This window comes from Triturus cristatus, chromosome 3_2, assembly GCF_964204655.1.
Source record: "Triturus cristatus chromosome 3_2, aTriCri1.1, whole genome shotgun sequence".
NCBI classification, from domain to species: domain Eukaryota; kingdom Metazoa; phylum Chordata; class Amphibia; order Caudata; family Salamandridae; genus Triturus; species Triturus cristatus.
In genome coordinates this window covers 88,192,677-88,205,917 of record NC_140584.1, presented here as the reverse complement: position 1 = coordinate 88,205,917, position 13,241 = coordinate 88,192,677, and the positions used below count along the sequence as shown (strand labels likewise).

The following is a 13,241-nucleotide window of genomic DNA, read 5'->3' as shown; positions in this document are numbered from 1 at the left end:
TACCCTTAAACTTTTAACCCCAAAAACTGTTAAGGTGAAGAACCTCGAAAAGTAGAACAAGCACAAGCGAGGCAGGCTGCCGGCAGCAGGGGGAGGAGCGCGCGCACACCTCGCGCGGGAGGAGGGGGCTGCGCGATCCCCTTGCGAGAGCGATAATTGCTACCATATGGTGGTGCTCGGTCCTGCAAGGGAATCGCCACACGTGCACGCGTTGCCATTAAAGGCAATGGAACACGTGCACGTTTTAGCCTGAAAAAGGCACTCGATGGCTACAGGTCTCTTTCCTATGCAGCGCATGCGCGCTGCGTAATCGAGACCTAAAAAGCATTTATATACCTAGGACTGTTGATTTCCAACAACCTTAAATGGGATACACACATTCATTGGCTGAGGGTCTCTTGGCACTGGAATTCAGAACTTCTCCAGGCTCTTCGCCTATCCAGTTTAGACGTTTTCCTCTTGTCGAACCATTAATATCGAGGGGTTTAGAACCAGATTCGCTGAAAGTGGGTCCATCCATTCTTGACAACAATGATTGACTTACTTCTGTATCTTTAGCTGCGAACTCTAATATTGTTATCCCATTAGCTCAACCCCTTAACAACATTGTCTTACCCCGCACTATCTGTGAGAATAATGTTGATGGATGTAGTGATTCTTTACCATGCGAAATGTTTGATCATGTTGATGATATCTTAACGCTCTCCACTTTAAATCTTAAAATAATCTCATGGAACATTGCGGGTTTATGTAACAAATTGTTGTTGCCAGACTGGAATAATTACATTAAAGAACACGATATATGTATTTTTCAGGAGACCTGGAGTCTAGTGCCATTATATAAATCCGGCTTTACTTGTTTTTTCTTACCAGCAACTTCTATTGGCCGTGGGCGACCTTCGGGGGGGCCTCATTGTCTGGGTTAGTATTAACCTTAAGTGTAGGGTAAAACATCATGAGAGTATATCCTTGGATTTGATGTGGCTAACATTGGTAGGGACTACCATCGAGCTTTTTAATGTTTATGTCAGAGGTATGAAGGGTGGTCAGAAGTCGCCACTTGTTACAGCTTTGGGTGACAAACTTACATCCTGTCCGCCTGACTCTCTAATCTTGGTGGCGGGGGATATGAACTGCACCTTTGAACCTTTGGCATCAGAAGATTTGCCTGAGATAGAGGTTGAGGATGCCAGGTGGGGCATACCGTCCCTGACTTTACCGCCAATTAAGAAGTGGACGCAGCAGGCTATCCAAATGAATGCTCTAACACTTGAATTTGGCCTAAGAGCTGCTAACGGCAGAATGCCTTCTGATATCCCTGGTGCCAATACCTTCAATAGAGCATCATGCCCATCTCGAATTGATTAAATTTTAATTGATCGTAGATTATGGAGATATTTGGTAGATCTGGTTATAGTTCCTACCATTGAAAGTGATCATAATTCTTTATGTTTGTCTATGAAGAATCCTTGGTCTTCTGATTCCTCTCATCTTGGTTCTGATCGAATCATGTCTTCAAAAGAGGTAGTTCCTTCTAACTGCAAGAGGTATTTGAAATGGCCGAAAATTGTCTGTGACGCTCAAAAACTGAATGCTATAAAACATTTCCTGCTGGCTAAAACCACGGAACTACAGATAGTATGTAGTGTTGTGGGTGGACCCCCTAATATTAGGAATATCTACCTAGAGACAGTAGAGTTAATGGGCTCTTTTTTTGTGGCATCATCAACTTTTAGTAACTCCAACAAGTCCCTTAAAGCTTCGTGTTCATGGTATAACTCGGAGTGTAGACAAAAAAAATGTATCCTGATAGCTGCTGTTAAAAAACGCGATTGCCATTTGGTGCAAAGCGCTAGGAAGGACTATAAAAAGACAGTACTAAGAGCTAAGCGTGCCTGGGAAGAATCCTTTTGGTTAGATTTAAAGGCTGCCAGTCTGGCAAAAGACGGGAATGCCTTTTGGAAACTGTTCAGGAAGTCCAAAGGCAAGGATTCCGATACAATTCCCAATCATATTACGAACCAGGAGTGGTTCGACCATTTTAAAAAACTCTATTCCGGGGATGTCGCTCATAGCCCAGGAGATTTTTCTGGGTTTTTTATGTCATCCACTCTTATAGAGGCATATAATCCTTTTGTGGAACCTGAAGTTTTGGCTGCTATTAATAAAATAGCTCCAGCCAAGGCTTCTGGACCAGATGGACTCCCTGGTGATCTGTTCCGAGCTGATCCCCAAGAGTGGGCCAGGTATTTCACCATCTTGCTTAACGCCCTTCTTAAAGGATCCCCCGTCCCAGAATCATGGAAGGGGGCGGAGGTGATCCCAATATTTAAGAAGGGACTTAGGGGAGACCCTGCCAACTACCGACCCATCAGCCTTATTGATGCTGGTGAGAAGATAGTGGGCAGGGTCTTGTTAGAGAGAATTTTGATATGGGTCAGCGATAATAACATTCTGTCAGACTACCAAGCGGGTTTCAGAGCAAACACGGGTACTATTGACCAGGTCTTTAGGCTCCTTCTTTTATATTGGAAGGTGGTCTCGATTGGCAAGGGCAGTCTTTATTTGGCATTCATAGATTTAAAGACTGCCTTTGACCTAGTCCCCCGCGATCGCTTGTGGCTGGTCTTGAAGGAAATGGGTGTTCCGTTGCCTATCCTAGACCTTTTCATTCGTCTCCATGAGGGCAATTATGCCCGGGTGAGGTGGGGTTCTCAGGAACAGAAAACGGATAAAATCCCCATTAATAGGGGAGTCCCCCAGGGCTGTGTTATGGCCCCCACCCTATTCTCTTTGTACGTGAATGGGGTGGTAAGTTTCCTGCGGGAAACTCCAGCTGATGCCCCGACCCTGGCGGGTGACAAAGTTCCTGCCCTACTCTTTGCCGACGACACCCTGCTAATTTCTAAAACACAGGGTTGCAAAGACTTTTGGAAAGGTTCATGTTGTTCTGTAGATTGAGAGGCTTGACCATAAACACCTCAAAGACCAAACTTCTCTCGTTTAACCTCTGCAGATCCCTTAAAATAACTCCTACTCTGGATGGTGTTCCGCTAGAGCTTGTTAACACTTTCGATTATCTTGGAATTAGAATCTCAGATAGACTAAGATGGAGACCCCACATTGATAAAATGCTTTTGAATCACAAGCGGGTTCGGGAGCAATTGGGAAGGAACATCGCTCTTCGCAGAGCAGGCCCATTGCTCCTGCCCCTGTGATTTATGCTGCTAAAGCTGTTAGTTTGGCACTTTATGGTGCCGAACTTTGGGGCTTCGACAATGTCGATGAAATTTCAAGATCTGAAAATAAATTCCTTAGGGACTTGGTCTTGCTCCCAAGGAGCACTCCTCTTAAGCCCCTGATGAGCGACATGGGCAGGCGCTCATTTAGGGATCTTGCTAGACTACGTCCCTTGCTTCTTTGGGCCCGCCTATGTCGTACCCCCGAGCTATCCAAATATGTTGATGGCCTAAAAGAAGTGATGAGCCTGATGGGCTCACATAGATTTGGTTGGTTGTCCAATGTTAAAAAAGCCTTTTGTTCAATGGGTCTAAGAGAAGTTTGGGAGTTTGGAAAACATTTGAGCAGGGCCGATCTTAAGAAGGCCTATTGGACCTGGATAGATAACCTGGAGTATAGTACTCCCAACTTAGGTAGTTTGACTGGGGATTTCTATCTACATAAACAGGTGGTTAGGCTGGAGCACTATTTTGATTTTATTCAGAAACCTAGAGATAGGACACTCTACACCCAGTTTAGGTTTGGCACACTCCCTACTCGCGAGTTTTCTAGTAAATGGAAACCCCCCTATCAAACTATTGCAAACTGCCCATGTTTCAACGGGGAGGTTGAAACTATAGCGCACCTTTTGTTCGAGTGCCCTGCCTATAAAAACCCTCGAGCAAGATGGCTGAGTCCCGTCTGTAGGCAGCTGGGCACTGCAAACTATCGTGTTGCACTTAGAATTTTACAGTCAGACACCAGTGCACTGCTGGTATGTGGTGTGGCCAAATTTCTTGGCTGGTCATGGATTATTATATTTAGGTCTCTGCGCTCTTCGATATGATATTTTTTTTTAACACTTATTTATTTGTGGTTGTTTTTTAGACTGTCGAGTGTTCCTGCGGGGGGTAGAAATGTTTGGTGTAGTAATGTATCCTTCATTTTATGATTGCTCCCTTTGCAACGATATTCTTTTTATCTTTTATCTGTTCTAATCTTATTTTATTCTCCATAACAAATTTGTATGCTTTTATGATATGTCTTTTATCGAAATAAAGCTTTGATTGATTGATTGATTGATTGATTGATTGATACACACATTCAGACAGTCATAAACAAATCAGTACCAACTCTAAGTGCCATCTGTAAATTTCACATCCCTGTGGAAATTACTTCTCACAAAACATCAATCTGTTTGTCCAGGAGAAAGCAGGAAGCCAAATAGTCTATACTGTGGAAACTGGACAAATTAACATAAAAAATAGTAACCTATGAAAGAAAGTTTTGGAATTCTTTGCTAATATTACAATCGGGTTTTCCACCAATGGCCATGGACATAGATGTCAGCTACTCCTCAATTCAGAGAGGATGCCAACCTACTCCAATGAAAGATGGTATGAAAAGACTAAAAGTGGCAGGAAACAATCTAGTCGACAAAGCCTGGAGAGGACATTTTAAACTCAGCAACAAAACAATCTTTGCAATATGTTGGATTTAAGAGAGCAAGAGGCTAGGCCTAGATATATAATCAGCAAATTCAGCTCAACAAAAAATGTCAACAAAACAGATGGGCAAGACAATCAACAAAAGATTTACCACACCAGCAATAGAAAGGAAACTGAATGTTCTTAAGTCCTTATGGCCAGTAGACAAGCCAGTCTTATTGACCCATTTCCAGTTCTTCAGCCTTGTGAAACAAGCCTGTTAAACTAAACAGAAAGAAGATTTTTTGCTCAATGACCAAGTGGCATGCTACCTCTTAATATGATCCCAAAGAAAAAGATGCAAGCAAGCTCTGACACCTGCTTATGTGGGGAAACTGAAGACCTGAGCCGCTTTTTGCTGAACTGTCCCTTCTACACTAGGGTCAGAGGCTAACCCTTCAAACGTTTGTTCAGCAGGGAAAAACTGCACAGTGACGAGAATTGTATCTTTTTCCAGCTGAGTGATATCTCCGAAGAAATAGCCAAGCGAATGCAAAAGTTTCTTGTCAAACCCTGGGAACTCAGAGAAAAATCTGAGAAATCATGACCAGGTAGGAAATAGCTAAGTGACATTCACATAAATATCTATATGTACAGGGACTGAGGAAGAACTTATTTTTTTTTAAATCATTTTGTATAATATATTTAACATTTCTGTATAATCTTTTTCGAAAGGTAGCTTTGAATGCCAAAAGCCTTTATTACATACATTCAAATCCTTTGTGTAAGCTGTCCTTATCCTTCATCATGTACTGTGCAAAATCAAGGGCATCCAAAATGGATCCCACTTTCTTCAGTACTCAGACTCATATGCACACAGAGCCTTACTACCACACATGTACTGGGCACAAACTATACATGCACATACACTTGAAATACACTTGGGATGTGAGCACAAGCTTCTGGGTTTCATGTAATAGGGGGAGTAAGCCACACTCTCGCTGATGGGCATAAAAAGGTCTGCAATCACAAGGAGATGTGGATGTAGCGCTGAAACTTTTCAGACACTCAGCCCCAGTCACAGATCTGGGTTGAATCCATCATCATTCTTTAGCTCACTTCGCCACCTCAGTTCAGACCCAGCTATATGCTTGACCCTGTGCCTCATGGGAACAGTCCAGCTCGAACTGCCAAACCAGGTCTTCCCTGAACAGGAAACAAGCGTCCTGGGACCGGTTTCTGGGTAACACCCTTCATCAGCCAGGCTAGCTTGAATCCAGTGGCAAAAGCAAGCAAGGGACCCACGTCTGGGCATACCCTGCCAACTTAGGGCGAACAAAGCAATCACAAGGAGATGTGGACGGAGCGTTGACACTTTTCAGACACTCACCCTCAGTCACAGATCTGGGTTGAATCCATCATCATTCTTTAGCTCACTTTGCGACCTCAGTTCAGACCCAGCTATATGCAAATCAGTCTTGACCCTATGCCTCATGGGAACAGTCCAGCCCGAATAGTCCAGCTGTGTCTGAACTGAGGTGACGAAGTGAGCTAAAGAACGATGATGGATTCAACCCAGATCTGTGACTGGGAGTGAGTGTCTGAAAAGTTTCAGCGCTCCGTCCATCATCTCCTTGTGTTTGCTCCATAAAAAGGTCTGATCAACTGTACATGATCACAAATCACAGTATGATGCCACCACTGCTTTATAAGCTAATCCCAGAACAGGGACAGTAGTGCTGAGCCCACAACGGGGATCTACTTAGTCATAAGCCAGGTCCTGGATCTTGCATTGTCTGAGACAGGCCAGGCATCTGCACGAGCTAAATTAACGTGACATCAGGGCCAAAATAAAAGACAGTATACCAACTATATATGCAGTTTGTGCACTCAGAGCAGGATCACCATAAGGGTACTTACTGTCACAATGCCATACCTCCCCATACCTTGGCTGTGGGTGGGGTCTTTTTACCCCCACCCCTGCAATGAGGAAGTGCAGGTCGGATTTTGTTTGCTTTGCTTTGCCAAGGCACAGAACTATGGTAAACATTAATTATCCACACAGAGATAAATGGCTGCCTTACTTACTTTGAGGCTAAAGGGGAGCAGACAGTTGACAACTGATTTAGGGCTGTCTTCTTAGTAACAGGCAGGTGCTGGGTTCTATTTGGTTTTCATGACCCTGGCAGACCACAGCAGCTAACAGCTGCCGCAGTGCTTCCTTTGCTAATGTTGAAACATTGGGGCACCTGTGAGGTCCCAGCATTTATTTCTCAGTACTGTCATGGCTGGAGAAGTTTGCCTTCAATTTCCAGTATGGTGTCCCCAAGTCCTTGACACTATTTTGACACTGTAAGACCCAACACATATCCTTAACATTGTATCCTTCTGTTGGTACCCTAACACCCTGAACCTAGAAACACAATGCCACTGGATGCAACACTTGAGGTAGGCTTCCACAATATTCGGCAGCACACCTTCAGCCTCTTCACTTCATTGCTACCACATATGGGAGTGAACCCTCCCAAGACTTCTTCTCAAAGGTCTCTTGAGAGTTTCACACCTCATAGACTTTGAGATTTTGATATCTTGCAAGAGCACCACTTAACTACCCTACCCGCAGGCTGCCATCCCCTAATTTGATAAGCATGATAGTTCATAGCTCACCCTCTTATGTCGCTGGTCCTTTGCCTGAAGGTGCTGCTCCATCCTGGAACCTCTCCTGAGATCTAGTTCTCCACTGGACCGTCTGGCAAGACTTCCCACTCGTCTAGCAAAGCTCCTTGTTACCTGTAAGACAATAGACAGACATAAGTCCAGTACTTTTGTGTGCACAAACGCATGAGCATCACAGCACGTAGACTCAGTCTCAAGGTGTTAGATGCAGATGCTGCCACCTGGGCAAGAGTAATGTAATGCTTAGAGCTGATTGAAAGTCAAGTCCATGTTCACCACTGTGGCTTATTTGATCTCATCTTGCTGTGAATGTAATAGCAAGTTTGTTTCTTCATAAATCCCTCTTGATTGTATAGGATCAAAAGCCAGACTGCTGAACTTTTTCAGTTGTTCCAAAATACATCAGTAACATTACTTTACTTTACGTAAATGCTCCCTCCCACTTTTCTTCAGCGGGTTGTTATTGTCAGATTGTATATTATTGTGCCTTTTGTGAGAACACTTATTGAGATAAGAATCATTAATGATGTTTTTGAACTTCCAGTTCCCTTGGAGCCTTTCTTCATGACTGCACCTGAGCACAAGGCACAAGTGAAACAAAATTCCTGTGTGGTACCAAAATAGTCTTATCAGAATATCGTCTGACATAAATATTGCGTACTAAATATTTTCCACAAAAAACACCCAATTGACGGTAATAATAGAACACGTATGCCAATGGGACAATACTTATGTTAGAGAACATTACCTGGGACTCAGACCTGTTGAATATGTTATCTCAATGGTTCATTATCAAGAAGCTCTATGATAGATGTCTCTTCCGCCTTTCTCTGGTTATGTTGTTCTCAACAACCATATTGGTACTGTGTGCACTGGTAGCAAAACACTTAAACCAGAAGATAGTAGGTTGGCTCTGGAAAAGGCCTCTCACCATTGACAAGGCAGGTGTCAGTACTAGTGGGCGGCTTACAAAGTCCCTTTCCACCTTTGGACAATATGGGGGAACAAATACATCCCCTGCTCTTGAGCAGTTCTGAGGGATGACAATAAATACACCTGATAGTGGGGAGGGTGGCCTCACAAACACCCCACCACTTCACATGGAGATTATTTAAATTTTCCCAATATTCATCAAAACCAGGAGAGATTTACCAAACATTTGGTGTATGATACATGCATTTATCTTCTCTCATGGGGTTGGAGAAGAGAGGGAGAAATTATTTTACAAATTAATTAAATGAAAAACGTAGACCCTGGAACCCTCTTTTATACTTGATTGGTATTGGTTCCTACTGCTTTGTCAAAGTGCTGGGTAGCTTTATCATGCCCACTCTTCTCCAAGGATGGAAGGGTTTGTTTTCACTACCACATCTTGTCCCACAGTGGTATTACAAAGGATGCATCTAAAAAAGGCAGGCAGCTACCAAGGAAGCTTGATATAATCTTTGCAATTGGAAAGATGTCAGCAGACTATCTGTCAGCTGCCATGGTCCTCCATGGCCTATAAAGTTGTGGAGAGGCCATGGAGTCCTGGGGCCGCTGACATCTGCTCTGTCTGACGCAACCCCCTCATGCCGACCTCTGTTCGTTGCCTGGCTGGGTGAGTCCAGGTGGAAATGTGTTGCCTTCTTCTGCCTTTTGACAAGGTTGAGGCAAGTTGGTTTCTCCGGCTTACTCAGTGGTGGTAGGACTGTTATACACCCTGGTGGGATGGACTGATGCCCCCCTCATGATCCTGCCTTGGTACCCGGTGGGGGAGCATTTATGCCACTGTCACTTGAAAATTCTATTTTTCAGTGAATTTAAACCACAAAAGCACATGTATAGAAAACCTACATAAAATGTATGAAAAATATACAAAAGTGATACAAAATGCTTTAAGCGAAACAAAAATTACAATGCTCAACTATCATAGGGAGACCAAAACCAGTTATCATCAGATATTTATTATTCAGATGCCTAAAAAGACCGTTAATTTACAGCCTTAAAAAATCATTTGATGACGGTACATCAAAGTTATAGCCTATAGATAGTATCTAAATAAAAAAAAACATATTCATTAAAACGGTAAAGAATTCCAAAGTCTGGTCGCAGATTTTAAAAGGTCAACCAACTCTGTGATATACTTCCTCTGTGCGTAGATCGATGCTGCTCTACATTTTTTGAACTGTAACTTCTTTAAAATTGGGATCAAAAGGTCTCTCGACAGATATTTTTAATATTTGCAGAAGAATTCAAAACGCAGCAGGGTTTGGTGAGAAGTTTCTTCGCAGGGGCAATAGCATATGCTGGAAGCAAAGTTTACATCTAATTGATCACAGTAGAAACCTGGTGAGTAACTTTCATTCCCTGGGGTTACTAACCCATGCCAAACATGGCTCCAGCCCTGGGCTTGTTTGAATTAGTGCACACTCTTTAAAGACATGCTCAAATATTTTCCTCTCCCGGCCCAGCTCATCAAGAAACGACCCAAACTTTATTTTCCTTTCTAAGGGTCCCTGGATTAAGGAAGAGAGAGGGTCTTCTACCCAATTTCTGAAAGTTGGACTGAATATATTTGAGGTATCGAAGGTCCTAGAGCAACCGCCAGGAAGTCCTCAATAATATCTATCAAGTATGGCCTGGTTGTTTCTCCAAATAGAGCACCATAAGACCAACGATTCCAAATTAACATGCTCCTCTAAGTAATCCAGGCCTAGGTCTTCGTGCACCATAAAATGGGGATTGCTTACTGGAATTCATCGGATTCCTTCTGAGCACCCTGTTTTCTTCAGCCTGCAAATCTGTACCATTACAGTAGCTCTAGACCCCTGCGCCATATGTAAGAATGGAAATACCCTTTCACTTATAAATCTCAGCGAGCAAATCGGCTCATTCCCAATCCTTGAGGAAAAACTGAAAATAGAACCAACTGCCCGTGAAAAACAAGCAGCCCGGGTATTGTTTTGCTCAAATGTTACACCCAAACAGAGGAAGAAAGTAACTCTCTCCAGGAAATTTCCCTTAATTGCAAGATTATGGCTTTTCATGTTTTTTGGAGCACATGCTGTTATAAAGGTTTTGGACCTGTAGGTCTCTAAATTCAAGTTCTCCATAAAACCTACAAACCCATCTCTCGGGTCTTAAGTCCGTCAGATTTTCTGGCTACCAAGAATGCATCATCAGCGTAAAGGAGTGCAGGCAATGGCCTATTCTTCACAACTGGTAGATTCTATATACCTTCAAGGTTACTTAAAATGGGGAAAAGTAAAAATGCCATATCTATAATGCCGGTTGTCAGTGGGTACTTTCTTTCACATGCTATGGGACTGCCCAGTGAACCAATTATACTGATCAGGAACTCACACTTTAGTTACACAAATCAGTGGGAGGCTGCTGATCCCTGACCCTCGCGTCTTCCTGCTTGGGATAAAAACTGATTAAGGTAGAGAGTGGGCTGGAATGAGACTTGCGTTTACTGGCCTCCTACTTGCTAAAAGGGATATAGTGAGACACTGTACAGCACCCACCACCCCACTTAATGCAGAGTAGTATAGTGGCATGGATATATGTGTAGTGGTGGAGGAGGCAGTGTACAAAGTCAGCAGATACCCCCATAAATATAAAAATATCTGGGGTATAAAATCAACGACAGAAAATCTGAGATCCTATTATTCACTTGTCATGATCAGATTTCTACCTCAAGCTCTCCAGATTCGAGAGGCAAAAAACATTCCGGTTCGATACTTAGGCATTTGGGATACACACAATTTTTCACAGCTCTTCACACTAAATTATATTACAACGCTCAATAAGGTAAAAAATATTCTAAATAGCTGGCAGAACCTCCTGCCATCGATAATTGGAAGAGTAGCACTAATAAAAATGATGGTACTTCCGCTATTCATTTTTATTTTTTCAAATGTTCTTATCAAGATCCCACATAACTGCTTCCTAGAAATAAATCAACTAGTGCGGAAATGTATCTGGGCAGTGAAGAAACCACGCACAAAATTGACAACATTACAATTGAGCTCTGAAGAAGGTGGTTTAGGGCTTCCCCACATTCAAAAATACTTCCAAGCCGCTCTCCTAGATTGGTGTGGACATGTAACATCAGCCCACGATCATGGGCCCATTTTCTACCTTCACCAAATGCTTTTGGAAAAAAATATAGCTCTAAAACCTTTTATCGAAATCCCTAAGCTAACCAAACGCTATAGATTTAAGACGTCACGTATAATTCATGATAGACCTAAACAATTAAAGGAAGAATATCGATTTACACCTTTACATTTAGAAACTCAATTAATACACTGTAGGGAACTAGGAGCTACAATCGATACACCAACTCTAAAAAGATGGGAAAGGCTGGGAATCTATCAAATAAAAGGTCTAGTAATACAGGTGGAGATGAAGTCATGGGAACAAATCAGACAAGACAAAACAGAAGCTGTCTCGACCCTAGTATTTTCCTACCTCCAAATTTTGAGTCTAGTGCAAAAACTACGACTTCTGGAGGGCTTACTTCCCACAACCGTTACCCACGCACTATATATCAAACAAACAACAGGAATCAGGAACTGGTATCACATTCTCCAGCAACAAATCTAAGATCAAATAGTCCTGAGAGCTCTTTTAAAAATGTAGGCAACCACAGGCTGTCATATAGAAGCAGCTCAATGGAAGGAATATAACAAGTGGTCTATTAAAGCCATACGCGGAGCATATTTTAAACGTATGTCACTCTTCTCCAAATGGCAACTATACCACACTCCTGAGAAACTCCATAAAATATTCCCAGAAATATCACCAGGTTGCCCTAGATGTAATCATCAAGGAGGAGACTGGCTCCATATGTGCTTTTCTTGCCCTAAACTAACTGACTATTGGACTAGGGTATTTCAGTCGATCAGCAGGTGACTCAAACAGAAGATAATTGTTTTGAATGCATCCATAAAAGCTCGATCATTAATTTTACAAAATTGGAAATCACCAGATCCACCGAAATTTGCACAATGGGTTGCTAAAATGAGAAGGACAAAAGAAAGGTAAAAGTATATTCCCTTAGAGTAGGCTCTATCCAGAAATGTATACAAATATGGGGGAACACATTAAAATTGTATATTTTACAGACACTACAATAAAAGTATAAGGTGAAGATATGGACACGGATAGTTGGCAATAACTATAACTTTTTAATTATATATGTCGATAAGCTGAAGAATGTATTTGTATGATACCTTTTTTTTTCCTTTCTTCTTTTTTCTTCCTTTTTCTCTCAAATTATGAATTGTTGTTATGAGTCTATGACTGACTGGATAAATAAAATTTAAAAATATATATATATATATATCTGGGGTGGTTGGCTGAACAAACTTCACTCGACTACTGTAGTGCCATAGGTCTGTGAAGCTGAGTGGTTTGACTGTATTGACGCCCATCTATCATTGTGCTTGTACTTTGTTATTATAACTGTCTGTGAAATGAAATGTTATTTCTTCTTATATAAATGGAGCTTCTCAATTGGACCGCGGCGAAATTGTGTAGTTATGTTACCTATTTATGGTATTACTATATTTAAGAAGCTCAATAAAGAGATTTTTTTAAAAGATGGTCTTTGCTGTTTGCTCGCTATACTACCTCAGTTCTTAGTCTGTTACTACCAATTTAATAATCCACACTCTTGTTAGGTCACATTACAAGTCACTGAGAAGCTCTCCTTTGGTATCTATGGTACAAACAGCAGGCTATTCCCCTGAGAAATGCATAATGGATTCAAGCAGCAGATAACAACTTTAAAGTTAAGACACTACAAAATAAAGTTCCCAATCCAATGTAGAAAAAAAACCACTGCTTAATTTGAGCTGGTGGTTTCTGGTGCTCGGCACCGGCACTTAATTATCAACACCGGGGCTTGTGACAGTCTGTCACATGGTG

General features: G+C 42.1%; 1 protein-coding gene across 1 annotated transcript in view; it reads right to left on the bottom strand.

The window, feature by feature from the left end:
• LOC146856853 (ropporin-1-like) overlaps nucleotides 1-13,241 on the bottom strand; it is a 243,596-nt gene that overhangs the window by 150,942 nt on the left and 79,413 nt on the right. Inside the window, exon 4 of the mRNA XM_085646769.1 lies at nucleotides 7,314-7,436. Coding sequence (XP_085502895.1) covers nucleotides 7,314-7,436 — 123 coding nt within the window. The remainder of the gene's footprint in view (nucleotides 1-7,313; nucleotides 7,437-13,241) is intronic.